Source organism: Biomphalaria glabrata, chromosome 8 (genome assembly GCF_947242115.1).
Source record: "Biomphalaria glabrata chromosome 8, xgBioGlab47.1, whole genome shotgun sequence".
Classification (NCBI taxonomy): domain Eukaryota; kingdom Metazoa; phylum Mollusca; class Gastropoda; family Planorbidae; genus Biomphalaria; species Biomphalaria glabrata.
This window is the reverse complement of record NC_074718.1, coordinates 9038656-9056667: the sequence shown is the minus strand read 5'-3', so window position 1 is coordinate 9056667 and position 18012 is coordinate 9038656. Positions and strand designations below refer to the sequence as shown.

The window sequence follows — 18012 nt, the reverse complement described above, 5'->3', positions numbered from 1 at the left end:
TTCATCAAAGCCTTTCCCACTGGGTATAGCCGTAAGGCATCATAATTTCGGATCAGGGTTTTCCTTCTCTTAGATGGGCAGCCAGCCAAGGTTAACAAGCCCTTCCTGCTCAATTCATCAAATGTAATAATGAACAAAAAAGTATCAGTGTACTTGAGTGTCATTCTGAGATTGTGACAAAGACTTGAAAATTGAGAAATAATGTTTAGACGATGATAACATAGTGACATTAATTTTGTAACAAGCCATAGACATAATGTGCCAAAAAAATACCTACCAAACTGTTGACAATCAAGATGGAGCCAAACAGAGCAATCGCATAGGTAATAAGAAGATTGACCCCCTGAAAAATAAAAAAAAAGCTTAATTAATTTGTAACATGACTTGGCAAGTTAATCTAGAAGCTCCAGGAAAAAAACTAAAAAGTAAACTAGTAAAAATACATAAAACTCTGTAGCATAACTTACAAATACAAAAACACAGCCTAATAAAATAATCAGAAACAAAGAGAAGGCACATTTCTTATTTCAAAAGCAAGGACAAACTCATATAAGTACTCTCTCTTCACTCTACTCTCTCTATCTCTCTTCTTTAAGACCATAGTGATAAAGGGGTAGCCTAAGTCAGAGAGGAAACGCCAATGAATAATTAACATGCATGACTAGATTAACAAATGGATATTTAGGAAATAATTAATTTCATATGCAAAGGTGTGTCTGTAATTTAAAAGATTAAATAAACTTCATTTTGCTTAGTAATGTGTGTCGCTGACAATAACAATTTTGTCAATGAATTAAATGATTTCTACAGCCAATTTGACTGCCACAACTTTGAGAAAGACCACCATGATTTATTGGCATCATATGAAAACAGCAATCTAAACCAATCTCAAAAACTGTTTAATAAACAAGAAGTGACTAAAATATTTAAACAAGTAAACATTGCCAAGGCCACAGGACCCTACAAATTAAGTGGGAAAACTTGTAAAGCTTTGTGCGGAACAACTGACATATCATTTTGTGCTATATTCAACAAGTCCTGGCAAATGCACAAAATACCTTCCATTTGGAAGACATCTGAAATAATTCCAGTATCCAAAAAGAAGATCATTGCTTCCAACAATGACTTACGTCACGTAGCACTTACATCTATTCCAATGAAGTGCTTGGAGAAAATGATTTTAAAACATCTACTGAAGGAAGTCGAAAAATGTCTTGACCCACACCAGCTCGCTTACAAAACATCAAGAAGTACAGAAGATGGAATACTATTCATGCTGAATCATCTATAACATCATCTTGATACCCAGAGACACTACGCCAGAGTATTATTCATAGATTTTTCATCCGCATTTAACACCATCCATCCACATCGCATGATACAAAAATTATCTGAAATGAATGTTAGCAAAAGCATACAAGCTTGGATTCTAAACTTTCTTATCAAACGCCCACAATATGTAAAAGTGAACAGGCATGTGTCAGGCAAAAGAGAGCTTAGCACTGGAGCGCAGCAGGGGTGCGTCCTGTCGCCAGTATAGCATACCATATACACAAATAACATTCAGAGCCTACACAGCAATCATTGGCCTTATTGCAGGTGACGAAAATCTGTACCATTCAACAATTAACACTTTTTACCAATGGTGTATAGCTAACTTTCTAATTTTAAATGTTCAGAAAACTAAAGAAATGATAATAGATTTTAGGAAACATAAAGGCCATCTTGCAGAAATTCAGATAAACAACCAAACTGTAGAACAAGTGCAAGAATATAAATACCTTGGTACAACCATCAACAACAAACTGAAATGGAGTGAACACTGTCAAAACCTTTACACAAAAATTCATCAACGTCTCTTCTATCTTAGAAAGCTAAGAAAATTTAACATAGACAAAACAATAATTTAACTTTTTTATATAGCAACCATCAGCAGTCAAATTAACTTTGCCATCACCTGCTGGTATGGTAATACTTCACTTGCACAAAGACTTAGACTAAATAGACTAATTAAAAAAGCATCGTATATCACTCGAACACAGCTACCATCTCTTGAAGAGCTTTTTCATGAAAGATGCCTTTCCAAAACACTCACGATTCTTAAAGATAACCTGCATACATTAAACCACTGTTACATAAGATCTGAACGAAGTGGTCGTCTCCTTTCCATCAGGACTAAAACAGAAAGATTTAAAAACTCCTTCATCCCACTTTCAGTCAGAGTGTTACAAGATCATCTGTCGTCATCGAGAAGTACATAGAAGTCTAATTTATAAAGCGCTGATTATGAGTGTGTATGTGTTTTCGTGTGTGAATGTTGTTCATATGTGCATCTATATTGTTATTGTACAGTAGTTACGCAGAGGTTGTCAATTGTAGACAATCTGATTGGATCACTAAAAATTATCTTATCTTATCTATCTTATCTTAATAAATCCCCACAAAATATTCTGTAATTAATTATTTGCTTTTTTTTTCAAGTTACTTTGCACAGAAGACTTTAGTAAATTTAAAGTAAAGTTCTCTTTTCATACCTTGCGATCTATAGGGCAGATGATGTTAAGGTCTTGTTTTTTTTTAGCCAATGATTAACGAGCAGGGTGTCATGTGGCCAGCACAACGACCAACCAACCACCTTTACTTTCCCCAACTAAAGTCAGGTACCCATAAGAGTTGAGTAGACTCAGGGCACAAAACAAATCTTCATGACTCCAAAGTGTAGACAAAAAGAGTTCTACAATCAGAATATTTAATCTTCTTCTCTCATTTTGAACCATGTCAAAATATCCTTGCATAAATAAACTCTTAAAGACGATTTAGATCTTGCTAATACAGGATATTCTTTGTTTTAAACAACAAGAACAACAACTCTATGACTTACATCTTCATGAAATTGAGTCCGAGTTATCTGCCCACTTTTGAAACCTGCAGAATAATAAAAACATCAGAAAACCAAGTCAGTTAATATTGTTGATGTTTTGTTTTAATCAAGTTCTGAGCTAATCCTAAGAAAAAGCTTGAAAGTTGATACCTTGATGTGCCACTTTTTTTTTTTTTTTAAAGAATCCAAGTTTTTATAAATTTTACCTTTTTTTCTCTCTCCTCTCACTATATATTTTCCTCTTGTAAGTTTTTTAAACTTTGATTACTTTTTGCCCTTGTAATTTGTTATTGTCTATTCCTTTGTCTATGGAATGTGCTAAAGCTTAAACCTTTTAAGACCCATCTCTTACATTTTACCATCAGTAATATAAAAGGGGAAAGACTCTAGAAGTTAAACAAAATGAGTTATTTACCATTTTTCTCCAATTATCTTCAGTTTACTCTTATTCTATATAAGCCTCGTCTAATGATCATTTCCAATAGGTAAAAAAAAAATTTGATTTTTACTTTTTGTATATATAAACAATAAAAAATATGGTAAAAAAGTTAACCACAAAACAACCCACAAAATCCTCTACATAAAATAAAAAGCAAAACCTGTGTTTGGCATTGGTATAACATAATTTAAAGTCGCTAAGCAACTGAAGGAAGTCATTAAGTCATAGACCCCTCCACCAGTATTACTTCCTCTCTAAAGTAATGCCGCAGTCTCAATTTGTGGCCTCATCTTACAGTTTATTGTAATGTGTACTCTTCATTTTAATAATAATGACTGACCGTACAAGCTAGGATCAATGGATTCAGGATTCACAATGCAGATTATGTTTATGAGGAGAACAAGAGGAGTGGCCAGGACTACAGAGACCAGGATCCAAATGATGGTTAGGATGTAGGCCACAACCAGTGCCTGCAGAGGAGAGAATGCACATAATACATAACATTTTACAATCAACAGAGCCAGATTGTATTAGACTTTGTTTTACAGCTCTAAGTGAAATAGGATAAGTGAGAAATGTAGACAAATATTTTTTAAAATGTAAAAAAATGATTAAAAAATCTAATCATGAGTCTTTAGACCAAAAAAAAAAAGTTACCCTTTAAGACCTTGTGGTCTACAGGGCAGATGATGTAAAGGTCATCTGTTTCTGTGGCCTACGGTTAATGAGGGTGTCATGTGGCCGGCAAAATGACCATTCGCCTTTACTTTTCCCTAACTAATGTCAGGTACCCATTAGAGATGGGTGGACTCAGAGGCGCCTGAAGATCCAGAAATTAAAAATCCCAGTCATCACCAGGATTTGAACCCAGGACCCCAGTACGGAAGCCAAGCTCTTTACAGCTCAGCCACCATGCCTCCTACTTACACTATTACTTAAAAGCAATGTCTTCTGTTTTCTTGCTTTCACTGACTCGTAACACAGCCAATCAATGTAGAGACTCTTTAAACTCAATGTTAAGCCACTAACTTTATTCATGTTCTACAAGCTTTAGACCTATGATTGTACTAAACGAATCTATGATTTTGTATTTATACTATCTAGCAAAAGTGATCACTCATTTAAATTCTTTTAACGACCCAGCAGCTGCACATAAATATCTACAAGAATGAATCTATTGTTATAACTCTGCCTCCTGATTCACACCAGAGCACTATTTAGCACAATAAATGGACTGTTAAGATATAGAGAGAAGCTTACTTCTTCCTAAGGAATAAGAAAAAAAGGAATAAGAAAATAATTAGAATCTGGAATTCTGGAAACAAAAGGGAACACTGTCACAGGAAACAAAAGGGAAAGACTGTCACTGAGAACAACACAGAGAGGTGTGTGCTGTTGGTGCTCTACAGGGTGACAAGTGGATAGGCAAAAGAGACTAGGCACTTGTGTGCGACATACTTATACAGCTGGACTCCATGTTTGGCAGAAGCCAAGGCTGTTTTGTGTTTCTTGTGATCATCTACACATTATTCTTCATTATACATAAGCCTCCATCATCTAACCTTGCGTCTTTGTTGAGTTGCCTCTCTTAAATTTACACCCTTATAACATTTGTGAATGAAGTGACTTTGGAACCAAACATACATACTGCATGGGTTAAGATGGAGTAGACCTTTTTTTCTTCCTTTTTGTTGTAGTTTTTTTTTTTTTTTGGACTGCTAATGTTTTAAAATTTATGCTTATAAAGTCAATACAATACGAAACATAATAGGGTAAGCATGGGTATATTTTAGTATTAAAACAATAGTTTCATAACAAACTAAATATATTTCTCTAAAAATCAGTAGATACTTTGTGTTTTATTTCCTTTAAATTCTTAGTGAAAATTGAAAGTAAAAAAAAAAAAAAAACACCAGAAAAAAAAGATATTAGGGTAGGAGATGGAAGAAATGAAATAGATCATTTTATAACAGCAGGTCCTTTTATTATATACGTGCAGGTCATTTTATAATATAGCTGCAGGTCATTTTATAACTGCAGGTCTTTTTTAGAACTGCAGGTCATTTTATAACTGCAGGTCTTTTTATAACTGCAGGTCATGTTATAACTACAGGTCATTTTACAACTGAGGGTCATTTTATAAATGAAGGTCTTTTTATAACTGCCTGTGATTTCTAACTGCCTCCAAATATTCTAAGAATGAAATTGCTGTATACTCACACAAATATTTAAACCTTGAGCACATCTATTCTTGGTGAGGGAGTTGAAAATTCTACGACTGGTGGGCTCTGTGGACAAATGACCAGTGGTCAAGAGTAATGTACCAATGACAAACATTCCGATGGTGACTCCAATGATGGTGTATTCCATGAACCAGAGTCTGTGGAAAGGGAAGTAACCAGAGTGTAAAAAAAAAGGAAAGACAAGAAATATCTGATAATCATTTTTGGGATTAAAATAACAATAAAAAGAGGTAATGAATTTGAAAATTGAAATACCTAAGTAAACAAATATTAAATAGGTCTCTATAAATGTATTGTCTTAATTAACATACATGGCTTGAGTTAGGATGGTGACTATATTAAATATAAAGTAATTGCTTTTAAATTTATGTAAAGTACAGGATATTTAGTAGTTCTGCAATTAACTTATAGGTCTAATGCTGCTCAAAGCTCAGTGTCATCACTGTAAGTATGCGATATATATTTCTCTGAGGAGGACATTCCTAAGTCTTAAACATTTCATATTTCTCATATTTCTGGATATTTTGTGGTACAATTAAAAAAGGTGAAATGTCAAGACTTAAAATGCAGACTGATTTGCCATTTTCATAGATTGTATTTTAGATTAAATTAGAAAATAAGTAATATTAAAAAAATGAATAATTCCTACTTGATGTTCAAATATAGTGAACTAAATAAAAGAAACATATTATGTCTTACCATCTGCAATGGATATAACTGATACTTAGTGTAATAAGAAACATACAAACATACAATGTAACTGTTATTTTTCCTGAGTCTCATAGTTAGAACACAGGGCTTTTATGATTAATTAGATTAAAATTAATTCAATAATTAATTAATTGATCTTTCTAAAATTGTAATAAAATGTGTTGTCATGCAACACAACTTAATGCACGAAATTTCATCTTGATAGGATAATAAAAAGTGGTCAAAATGAATTATTTAATTTTTTTAACTCTGGCGAAAGTGCGAGTTAATAAATGGTAGGATTTGAAGATAAACACAAACAGGCAACTTTATTTCTCTTGTAAATCCAATACACGGCTATTCACTTAGCTAATCAAAGCAGCATAAAAATTGAAAAGAAAACAAGCAAAATATATTAAAAAATCCTTTTTTTTTTAAAACAAAGCTTAACTAAGAGAAAGAACTCCACACTTACAACTATATCACTCTATATCAAGCAAAATAATCAATTACCAATAATTAGTTACCTAATTGTCTTGTTATTTTTTCATTGATTCATTTTTGTTACTTACAGTTAATAATTGTTTTAAGTTTCAACTTGATCAGAGAATGGGTAAAATTATTTAAGGGGACAGAACAAGACATATATGTGAATATTGAAGGATTAAGTTCCCTAGTTGGTATCAAACAAAATAATTAATGACCAGTAATTAATAGACTAATTGTAAAATTTTTTTTATTGATTCACCGATTGGGCAAAGTTTCAACTTGAACCGAGAAAGGTTGTGGGAGAACAAATGTGTGCAAACGTTTTACCAGACAGAAACAAAAAGTGAGTTGATATAAGCTTTGTAAAAAATTATGTACTGGTCAAGTTTTATAATTTTAGAGTATGAATGACATTCAAAATAATTTAGACTTTTTTTTTGGTTAAGTTTACCTTTTAGACCTTCTAGCCCATGAAGCAAATAATCAACATGTCTTTTTTTTTTTTTTTTTTTCCTTTCTTTGTCTAACAATTAAACAGGGTATTATGTGGCCACTGCATAACACTGTAAAGTATTTATTTAGAATGTTTCTTTTAGTTTCATTATCATTATGTAATACGCTATCTTCTCCTTTTAATGAGTTTTTTCATTTTGCTTCCATTATTTCCATTGTTTCATTTATCAATACTTCCGTATTATGTACTCCAGATACAGCGAAAAGTAGGGCATGGTGCCTGAGTGGTTAAGCGATTGGCTTAAGAAGTTCAAATCTCAGTGAAGACTAGGATTTTGAATTTTTGCGAGTCCACCCAACTCTAATGCTGAGTGACAGTGAGTCCACCAAACTCTTATGCGTGCTTGACTTTAGTTGGGGAAAGTAAAGGCGGTTGGTCATTGGGCTGGCCACATGACACCCTACTTGTTAACCATTGGCCATAGAAATGTATGCAAGAGAGGCAAATGCTAATAAGTTAAATAGTTATAAGTCAAGTTTAAGTGATTAGATCATAGACATATAATACTATAGTATATCTAGACTGGACATGGAGATTTTTTAACACTACAAAAAATGGAGAATTTTTTTTTTAAAGTTGAAACAAGGCGTTGTTTTGTAAAGTAATTAAAAGAAGCAACGTTGTGTTAATAGTTTAGATGCCCAGAGACATTTACTGACCACCATGTTCAAGATGTTGTTTTTAAGCATATTTATCTATCTTACCTATATTAAACTTTTTTTAAAGAGAGTTTTTTTGTTCTTAAGCTGTCAACTTATGACTTTTTAAGTCTATTTACTGAAATGAAGGTCTAAATAAAATGTTAATAATAAATTGATGAACTTGTTGTTTCTTATTTTTTTCAATAAAATTTTTTAAAGAGAGTTTTTTGTTCTTTTATGCTATCATTTTAAATGAATTTTAAAATTATTAGATCTAGATCTAGATCTAATAGCTGCTAGAAAGAAAGACAAAACAGCAACAGGAAAACGTTGGCAAGTATTTCAAGGGAGATAGTCTAGTATTAAGCCTTAAAACCAAAATGGCGTATTTCCAATGACAATATATGGTAATAAGAAATAAAACTTAAAAATATATTTTTTAAAAACTATTTATCTCCGAGGAAATTAAATTACATATTTGTAATCTGCATTTTTTTCTGCATATTCTTAAAATATAAGAGAAACCTGATTTAGCGTTTCTAGTCTCGTAAACTAGAATCTAATACCATTTGTTTGCAATCTGCATTTTTTTTCTGCATATTCTTAAATAAAATATAAGAGAAACCTGATTTAGCGTTTCTAGTCTCGTAAGCTAATACCATTTAAATGTGGGCTACATCAGCCGCGATTAAAATCAACAGACATGAATTATTTCGATCTAGACTCTAGGATTTTTGAAACATTTTTCCCAATGGAAACTAACAGGAAATGGCTTTGTTTTATATAGTACCTGGATGACCGATCCTAGCTCGGTTAAATAATTTCCAAAGTCATTTTGGGAATATTTTTGTAATTACGAAAATGAACGATCATATAAATACTACTAATCTGAAGAGTTACATTTAGTGTTCTGTTAGTTCTAAATGTAATTATACATGGCGATTAAATATAAAGTCTCTTAAGTCCTTCTATAGTCTAGACAAACCACAGCTCACATCCGTCTTATAGTTTTACAATCCATTTTTTGTGTAAAACTATTGTAGGTCTACTATTACTGGCTTAGAAGAAAGTCTTTGCAGTGTAACTTCTTAGATGGTTACGTTCAAACATTTAATTATGGAATTAGTATATTCATTATGGCTTTAGTACGAAACATCAAGTGACGCAAATCTCTACGTTATAGGGTAAAACAGGCACTTTGTGACAAAGTAAAATGGCTCATTTTTTCTTAATAGACTTAAATCATTGCATTAGTTTTCTAAAGAAACGTTTCCATGGGACACCTCTGTTACGCCAAACAATATGCTCGTTACCCATACGGGATACGTGCCCTGCCCAGCCTGACGGTTGGACTATAAGAAGTTCATACCATCCATCCATCCCAGTGGTGCTACAGCCCGTGGAGGGATATGGCCTGCTTATACACATCCCTCCATTCAGATCTCAACTGGGCCTTCCATCTCCAAGCCCTAACCCCAAGCTTTTTACCGAGGTGTATAGTTAAATAAAAAGAGGCTGCAGCGTACGCAAACTCGTTGGCCGCTGGCTAGATATCATGTTCAGTGTGAGCACGTAAGGCGTAGAGAAGCTGTGTTATGACCATTTCCTTTGTTTTGGTACGGGACAGTAGACACAGAGCACGAACTTATGGTAATAATTCAACAGCAAAAAAAATAATAATAAGGCTTGTCTTCGATTCCTAAGATTAATGAGGATTGCAGTATTTCCCGTGGCTACGCAGCCCCTGCTGTGACCTACAAATTTTGCCACATCCAGGGCAAGCATAACCATTGTCAAACAGTGGTCGATTAAGATTTTCTTTTCGCGTCTGCCTCTGTTCTCGGCAGCAGATTTTCTTTGGTCTCAAATGTGTATCCGGGGCTTTGAATAGAGGTAATTCTTTAAGTCCGTCAGTTACGCTGGACAGAGCGGTATCCTGTATGGAAGACGAATCTCAGACGAACGCATGCCAAAGGCAGTCTTTTTTTGGTGAGCTAAAAAAGTGGACGACGTAATACCGAAACGCTTAAAAGACCAGTTTAGGCGCCAACTTGCTTTAGCTGAAATAGAACAGCTGAAGGTCACCAGCAAAATAAACAACAAAGTACAAGGTATCTACACCGCTCTAGGCAATTCAAGTGTTATCAATTTATAAAGCCTTCAAAATACAATAACTAATCGTACATTGGCACATTTAATTTCATTACTTCTCTTTCATAGTTCTATAATAAATCAATCTACAGTAAGATGGTGTGCAAATGTTTAATTAGGTCTATTGATCCTTGAGAACTCGTTCTTGTTTGCAAAGAAATATTTTAGTGTACTGCGGTAAGCCTAGTGACGTAGGCAGCGTTTTTCCCGTTCACGTCAGGGAAAATTTTCATTCATAAAACATTCTAGCCAAAATTAATTTTTCGATAATGAGGCATTTTCAAACCGATATAACGGTCGACCTCGAGTTTTCCCGATGTGGCCAATGAGTTGAGAATTTTTTTCTCACTATTATGCACATACCGTGAACTTTTAAAGAAAATCGTTAGAGCCGTTTTCGAAATAAAATTTATATATATATAAATATATATACATACATACATACATACATACAAGAATTGCTCGCTTAAGAGTATAGGATTAGCGTGAATATATAGTTATGTGATTAATAGCCCATTCTAAAGAAAATCCGAGAAATGATTTTGCATTATTTCTAAACTTTGAAAACTAAAGATCATTACTTTTCTAAGACAGAAAAGATTGATTGGGGCGACTTCCATTAGAGCTTGAAAATAGAGTTATGTACATAAAAATCTATATTTTTAGGTCTGTGAATCGATAAGAATTAGTTTCCGGTTTCCAGTCTAGATATAACAGAATCTATATACGTCTATGGATTAGATCTAGATCATAGACATAAATATATAGACTGGACGATAAAGTAAAAATTATTATGGGAAACATTTGGGAAAGGATAAGTTTGTATGAGTTATACAGCAGTTATGAGCAGTGTAAATATAAAAGTATTTATAGTTTGTTTTTTTCAGCCATAACCTATATAATTGATAAAACCCCTTCTGTATTATTATATCTCTAATCCTGCCTACCAAATCTATTAAATTTACATAATTAAAATAATTATAAATAGTTTCAAATAATAGATTTAGATCTTGTCTATATAAATACTAAAGTTAAAAAAATACTACTTACTACTAGTACTATATACTACTATACTCTATACTATAATTGTAAACTGTATAGTCTAGTCTATAGTTAGTATATAAATAGTCTAGGACTAGATTGTCACTAGATCTATAATCTATACTTATACTAGATCTAGTCTATAGTCTGCATGCATAGATGAGACAGTGGCGTAACTAAGGGGGGGATAAGGGGGGGGGGAGAATTTTAAAATCCCCCCGGGCCCCCACCTAGGGGGGGCCCCCAAATGGGTGTCCGAAATTTATTTGTAAATACATAAATTAATATATTTGATTGACAAATAGTGTCAACGGGTGTCTTTTTATCAACATTTATGGATTAAATTTATCACAAAGACTAAACCTAGATATTTTAAAAATATTTTTGCCGCAGAGATCAATTTTTGAAAATAAGAACCGTTGGCCATTCTAAACTTTGTTGCCACGAATAAAACTGCATGATATACAGCGAATTCCAGGTATCTTGTTACCTTTACTAATAATAGATCTAAATGGCGAGTATTTTATGGCTACACTTATTAACCTTGAAGCAAAATTTCCAGAATCGAGTATAACTAAAAGTTATTCTTAACAATGCTAAAATTGTCCATTATTCGGGTTTGGCGTCTATAATTTCAGAATTAAACTTCACACTCGAGTTATTACCCCTTTATTCATCTTTCCTCAATCCAATGGAAACTCTCTCTTTTTATTTACATCTAATGATCTACTCCTTTTGCTTTCGCACAAAACATAAACAAAAAATATTGACGTAATATCATATAATATTAATGCATCCTTCCTATTAAAGTTATTATCACACCCTTCCTTTTAAAGTTCTTAATAGTGATATCTACTTGCAGGGCCGGCCCTAGCATTTGCGGGGCCCTATGCGAAACGGATCGCGCGGGGCCTAGTCTGGATGGGGATAAGCATAATGTCAAAATTATTTTTTTTTGAATTAGAAAATAGGCCTACTTTCGTCTTTGCAATAAATTTTTATCAAACGAAAGCTCGCTATGCCACTTTTTATTTATTGGCACCCCAAAATGTCAATTTCGTCTATTCTTCAGGAGATTTGAATAAATTCAAAAAAAGTTCAGGACTTTATCGTATATTTTGCCTTTTCATGAGATTTCCTGGAGGCCCTGAAAAATCAGGAGGTCGCGAAAACCCTGTTATTTTATATACGTTACAATTGTTTAATTTAATAATGTACACTTGGAATTAGCGCGGGGCCTATGAAAGCGCGGCGCCCACTGCGACAGGCACTGTCTACTAGGAACTTTAACAATTCGTCCACTTCTGGTTGTCTTGACTGAACAAGTTCTCTAGACGTTGATCTATAACTGTCTGTTTCGTTTGTTGCAACAGTTTGCAGTTCATTGTCTTCATCGGTATCATAGTACCCAGAGATGTCTTCATCGAAACTCTTATTTAAAAAGCGTTGATTTCTTCTGTATGTTTTTCCATTGTTTGTCTTTATGATGTAAGATCTGGGTGCTGAATTTTTTTTTATAACTGCTTTCTGCCATGTTTGACCTAGACTAACTCTGCGACAGAATAATCTTTAGGTAGTCTTGCTTTTGCATCGTATTTCACTTAGCTTTTCATCTGTCGTTCGTTGAGTAATTTTCAGCTACCAATAGTTTCAATAGTTTGTGATCAGTTGGAATGATTCCCTGAGTCTTCTACTCGTCAGCAGTTGTGATGGTGAATACGGCAGTCCACTTATCGGAGTATTTCTATACTCGAGCATAACGAGATATGGATCTTTCCCACTTTTGTATACTCTGAATCCTTTTGCTTTCGCACAAAACATAAACAACCAACAATGACGTAATAATATAATATTAGCACAGAATCTTCTTCATGCAGTGGAAAATTAAGAATTTTTTGCCTATCTGGAATTCTGGTCAAAGCTCCTGCGCCCAATTAATATAGTTCGGAAGAAACTACAGAAGTCTGGACTGCATATACGGGAATCTGCTAAAGAAATTAGTACCCTTTCATGCTTTCTGCAAAATGATGAGAAACTGACAAAAACCCAATCCATCGAAAAAGCAAAAGAAGGTAGTGAATACTATGGATTCCCTGTAATCAAAACAACCATATGAAAGAAAAGACTTGATGGGAAATTGAATTCTAATGTAGGACTGTCAATACAACTGCAATTCAAACGTGTTGCGACAGAAGTGCTGGACAGATTTCATATGGAGATGAAGGGCAGATTCCAAAGGCTGGAAAGAAAATGGACACCTTTGGGTTTCTTCTTGAACCAAGACACCTGTTAGATGAAGACACGCTTGTGACAAACTGTGCTATTTTTCCTGTTTGTATGATGAAATAAATGTCAAATCGCTTTTTCAATGATGTCATTGATGCACGAGCACTTTTCATCAACAAACCAGTAATACAATCACCAATAGACATATTGAGGAAACAGGCTTCATATGGGAATTACGTGTGCTCAGACTTTGCAACCTCCTCCGAATACCGCTAACTCAGGCCACTTCCATTACGTCATGTGAGACTCATGTGAGAGATCATTCTTAAAGCTCAAGTTCCTCAAAAACTATTTCAGGAGCACAATGACGCAAGAAAGGCTTATCATGGTTTTAATGTCAGTGAAGTCACAAATACTAGAAAGTATCGATGTAGTTGATGTTATAGATGTCTTTGCTGCACAGAATGCACGACGTGAAGCGATATCAATTTAGATTTGTCATTTGTGCATTATTTAAGTAATAAAACAACGGTGTTATTCATTAAAAGAGTCTTGATGATTACTTTTTGTTAAGTTTAATGATATACTGAACCAATTTGATTTGGGGCTTATATATTTTTGCGTACATTATCTCATGTCATATGTCGAATGTCAAAATGCAAGGGGCCCCCAAAGATGTCAATCCCCCCGAGCCCCCAAATCCCTAGTTACGCCCCTGAGATGAGAGATTGACTAGTTTAATAGTTAGTAGTAAAAAGTATGAAAAGTATTAGACCTAGTTATTACAAATATTAGTCATATTTATTAGATTTAGATCTATCAATATTTGAATATTAAATTAGTCACAGTCACAGTGATACTGAATTATTCTGACTTACTGAAAGTTAATGTGTATAATATTCAATTTTTTTTTCAACCTTTAGAATTTATCCTTGGCCTATCGTACTACGAACATTAGAGCACGTTCTGCTCATTTTCTTTGACTTTTTTGACTAAAAACTAATTCTAACAATTTGAATCGATAAGACGACCGCCATACATTAATAAAGAAGCCATGTCAACAAACATAGATCCACATCACAAACCTATATATATTTGCCTATGTCTATGATTATGAAACAAAGGCAAAATATTGGGAATATGGCAGTTTTGTACTTTTCAAAACTAAAGATCATAATTATATATTGGCTGAAATGTTAGTCCTAGAATTTATAGCTCAATTGCCGCCATTTTTTTTCACATAGATAGAGTACATAAAACATATTTGACTTCTCCCAAATAAAAATAACTTCCTACTTGCAGTCTATATTTATTTATGTCTATGATCTAGATATATAGACTCTATAGATCTAAAAATAAACGATACTCACAGGTCTTCATCCCCTTTGAGAAGCTCTCTAGTGCGCCATGTTCCTATGAGAAGACTTCCGGTCAGACAACCGATGCCGCACAACAGTATAATCCATGATAATAGAGACGGGCAAGGTACCAAGCCCAGACACTTCAGAAATGAACTGCAGCAGTTGTCTCCACTGCCTGAGGATTTAAAACAAAATGATTGTCTATGATACGACTCATTTTAAATAAATAGGACAGACTCTTGTAAAATACGGAAAGGCGCCTGGTCCTGCGGTATATGCGCTGGACTGTCGTTCGGTCATCTCGATGGCCCTGGTTCATACCCTGCCCGTCTTAAACTATGTAGGATCATCCGAAACACGCCAAACATTTCACATTGGACAAACGAGTGGATGCGACTGAGTTGAGGCATAATTACAATTCCTTGAATATTGAGTGATTTAATTAGTATTTTATAGATATCTGTTAAAAAGAAACGTGTTTATTTTTGTTCATAAAAGAATATTTTGAAATTTTATTTACATTTGTTTGTCGAGTTAATACATACGTCTATAAGGTTTGGTTAGATTAGCTTTCTGTAACTTTGCATCAATAGGCCTACAAAAGATATTTTTAAAAACCGTCTCCAACTACTTGATAGTTGATGTTTTTATATAGCTCATTAAGAAAAGAAATCTCTAGCTAATTCGCCACACCAGGAAAACTTGAGTTAAACTGTTATAATTTTTTTTTTTGGTTATATTTATTTATCTTAAAATTAAATTTGGCTTAGACTCCGTTTGGCACAGTTCCAGCACGCATTCTAAACAACTAAATGGTCAAGCCTCCCCAAAACAACTACGACCTGAAACTGAAAGGGTTAAAGAACAGCGATGTCAATTTGCCCAAGGGGCCTCCTTCGAGATGTCTATGTGCTTAGGGGGGCTTCCAGCGAGATGTCATGTGCTTAGGGGGGCCCCCAGCGAGATACCTATATGTCTAGCAGGCCACGAGCGAGAAAGTTCGTTTTGGAACCAATTTCTGTTCTTCATGCCAGTTTAGCGCTCATTATTCTTTCTCCCCTCCCCTCTCTCTCTTTCTCTCTCTCTCTCTCTCTCTTTCTCTCTCTCTCTCACTCTGAACTCACGTAAACGGCCTTCAAAAATTGTTCACTTGCAACAGTTCCTACGTTACAGAGAAAATCAATTTCTCCAGCTGATAAAACAGGCGATACAGAAACAAACTCAAAATTGGAGGGATTGAAAAAAAGGGGGGAAGGGAGGAGGGGGGGGGGGGTGGAAGCTATTTCTGGTCATGGCCAGGAAACAAAAGAAAGTTTTGACATTTGAAGTTTGATGTGTGTGTGTGTGTGTGTATGAATGTGTTACGGTAAATATGCAATGTGTGTTCATGTTTAGAGTGTGTTGGTTGAGAAAGTACACGTGTCTGAAGCTGAATCTGATTTGTGTGTGTGTGTGTGTGTGAATGTAAAAGTGTGTGTGTATGAATGTCAGTACAGCCGATGTGTAGGCCTAAGTATGATAGTACATGTGAGTTTGTAATTCAGTTTAAGTTGTTAGACCAATTCACTCAATTTAACCGGACAGCAGCAACAAATTTCATTAAATAAATAAATAATAAATTCGCAAAAAAAAATTTTTTTAAAAATATGATCCAGATTCTAGTACAATAAAACACCGTGAAGCCGTAAACTGCGATTAACTTTCTCATAGCTCTTCACGTCTGCCGAATAGATTTGTTTGTGGCACCATCTTGTTAACTTGATGTATTAGCTGCCCTTTTCACAAAGCTCATATCAACTCACTCCGTCTGTCTGTCAGGTAAAAAGTTTGTAGTTATTTCTCCCACGCCCAATCTCGGATCAATTTGAAATTTTGCACAATTATTTCTTTTACCAGACAATACTCTATTCAATTAAAAAAAACAATAAGCAAATTTACTATTGATAGTTAATTACTTTGTTTGGTATCGAATTATCGAACAAGGGAAAGAAATTGTACTAAACAAATGTGATGTCATAAGATAAGTTTGTCCCCTTTATTCTTTTGAGCAGAGAAAGAGGCCGTAGCTTAAAGTTTGAAACTAAACAATAGTTAACTATTAAACCTTCTATCTTCATAAACAATTGGCTTGGGGAGGTTTGATCACTCGAGTGCGAATTCGCAAATCGTACAATGTTGTTTTTTTTAAGTACATTGACTAAAAAAAACGATCAGGGTACCATTGACTGGTATAGGCCTAGCCCCTTCTATCTCTCCTTTAACTTTATTTTCCAACTGGAACAGGCAAGTGATAGGATCATGGCGTATTGACAAAGTTAAAAACATGAAATTGCGCTAACTAAAAAAACAATTGGTTAAATATTTCTTATCGCACATATTATTGTTAGTCAAGATCTATTAAAACTTTAATTCCACGGCAGATCCAAACTAATTGATACTATTACACCTAATAGTAGTTTTTTTTTTTATTCTTTTAAGTATTAAAAAATATTTTTTTTTTACATGTAACATTTAAGCCAACATTGGATGAATTCTGTAAGACTAATACTTTCATAAAATTTGTAGTCCTGAATTCGGATTTCCAATTGCGAGATTCGAATTCGAAACAAATAAATTAGGAAAAACTATCCAAAGTTGTTTTTTTTTAAGCAATTATTGTTCTGAAGATATTTATTTTAGCGACATTTGATTAATGTCAATGTAACCCATTCGCTACTGGACGAGAGTGCAAGTCTGCTACTAATCCTATCGACAGAACTCGCCAGCGGAAGTGACGATAATGAAGTGGTTTCTATCACTGGCCTAAACAAAACAATGAATGCACAGCTTGATGCAAGACAACAATACCCCCCCCCCCCCCTATTTTTTTCTTCTATATGCGCACACCAAAGAAATCAATGACTTGTTGATTTATTTTTTCGGCCAACAATGCGGTTTTTTTTATAAAGCAGCATTTTTTTATTTACGAGCATCTGAATATGATATTTGGACATTTAGACTCAAGTCTTGTTCTCTAGCCAAATTTAATTTTTTCTTTTAAGATGTATAAAGGAGGAATTTTTAAAAAAAAAGTTTTTATTATTTTCTTTATCTATTTTTGTGTGTTTGTCTTTCTAAGTATTTTATTAGGATGTATTTGAGTTTTTTTAAACTCCTTCTCTCCTAACTGACGATACCAGCGTTGATTCCACCAGAATGTGGTAAATAATTACGGAGAGAAAGAGTTAAAGCTATGGTCTTAATATAAATATACCATATGATATATACACTTTGAAATGGAACAATTCAAGACGAGGCAGACACAGAAAGAGTTAAGAAAATAACATTCAAGAATGG

General features: G+C 34.0%; 1 protein-coding gene across 16 annotated transcripts in view; it reads right to left on the bottom strand.

Moving 5' to 3' along the window:
- LOC106064390 (myelin proteolipid protein-like) overlaps nt 1-18012 on the bottom strand; it is a 73651-nt gene that overhangs the window by 6801 nt on the left and 48838 nt on the right. For all 16 annotated transcript variants that reach the window (XM_056037937.1, XM_056037933.1, XM_056037934.1 and 13 more), the window contains 5 exons: nt 14686-14851; nt 5541-5700; nt 3661-3790; nt 2882-2925; nt 278-343 (listed from right to left, as the gene is read on the bottom strand). In XM_056037937.1, coding sequence (XP_055893912.1) covers nt 278-343; nt 2882-2925; nt 3661-3790; nt 5541-5700; nt 14686-14851 — 566 coding nt within the window. The remainder of the gene's footprint in view (nt 1-277; nt 344-2881; nt 2926-3660; nt 3791-5540; nt 5701-14685; nt 14852-18012) is intronic.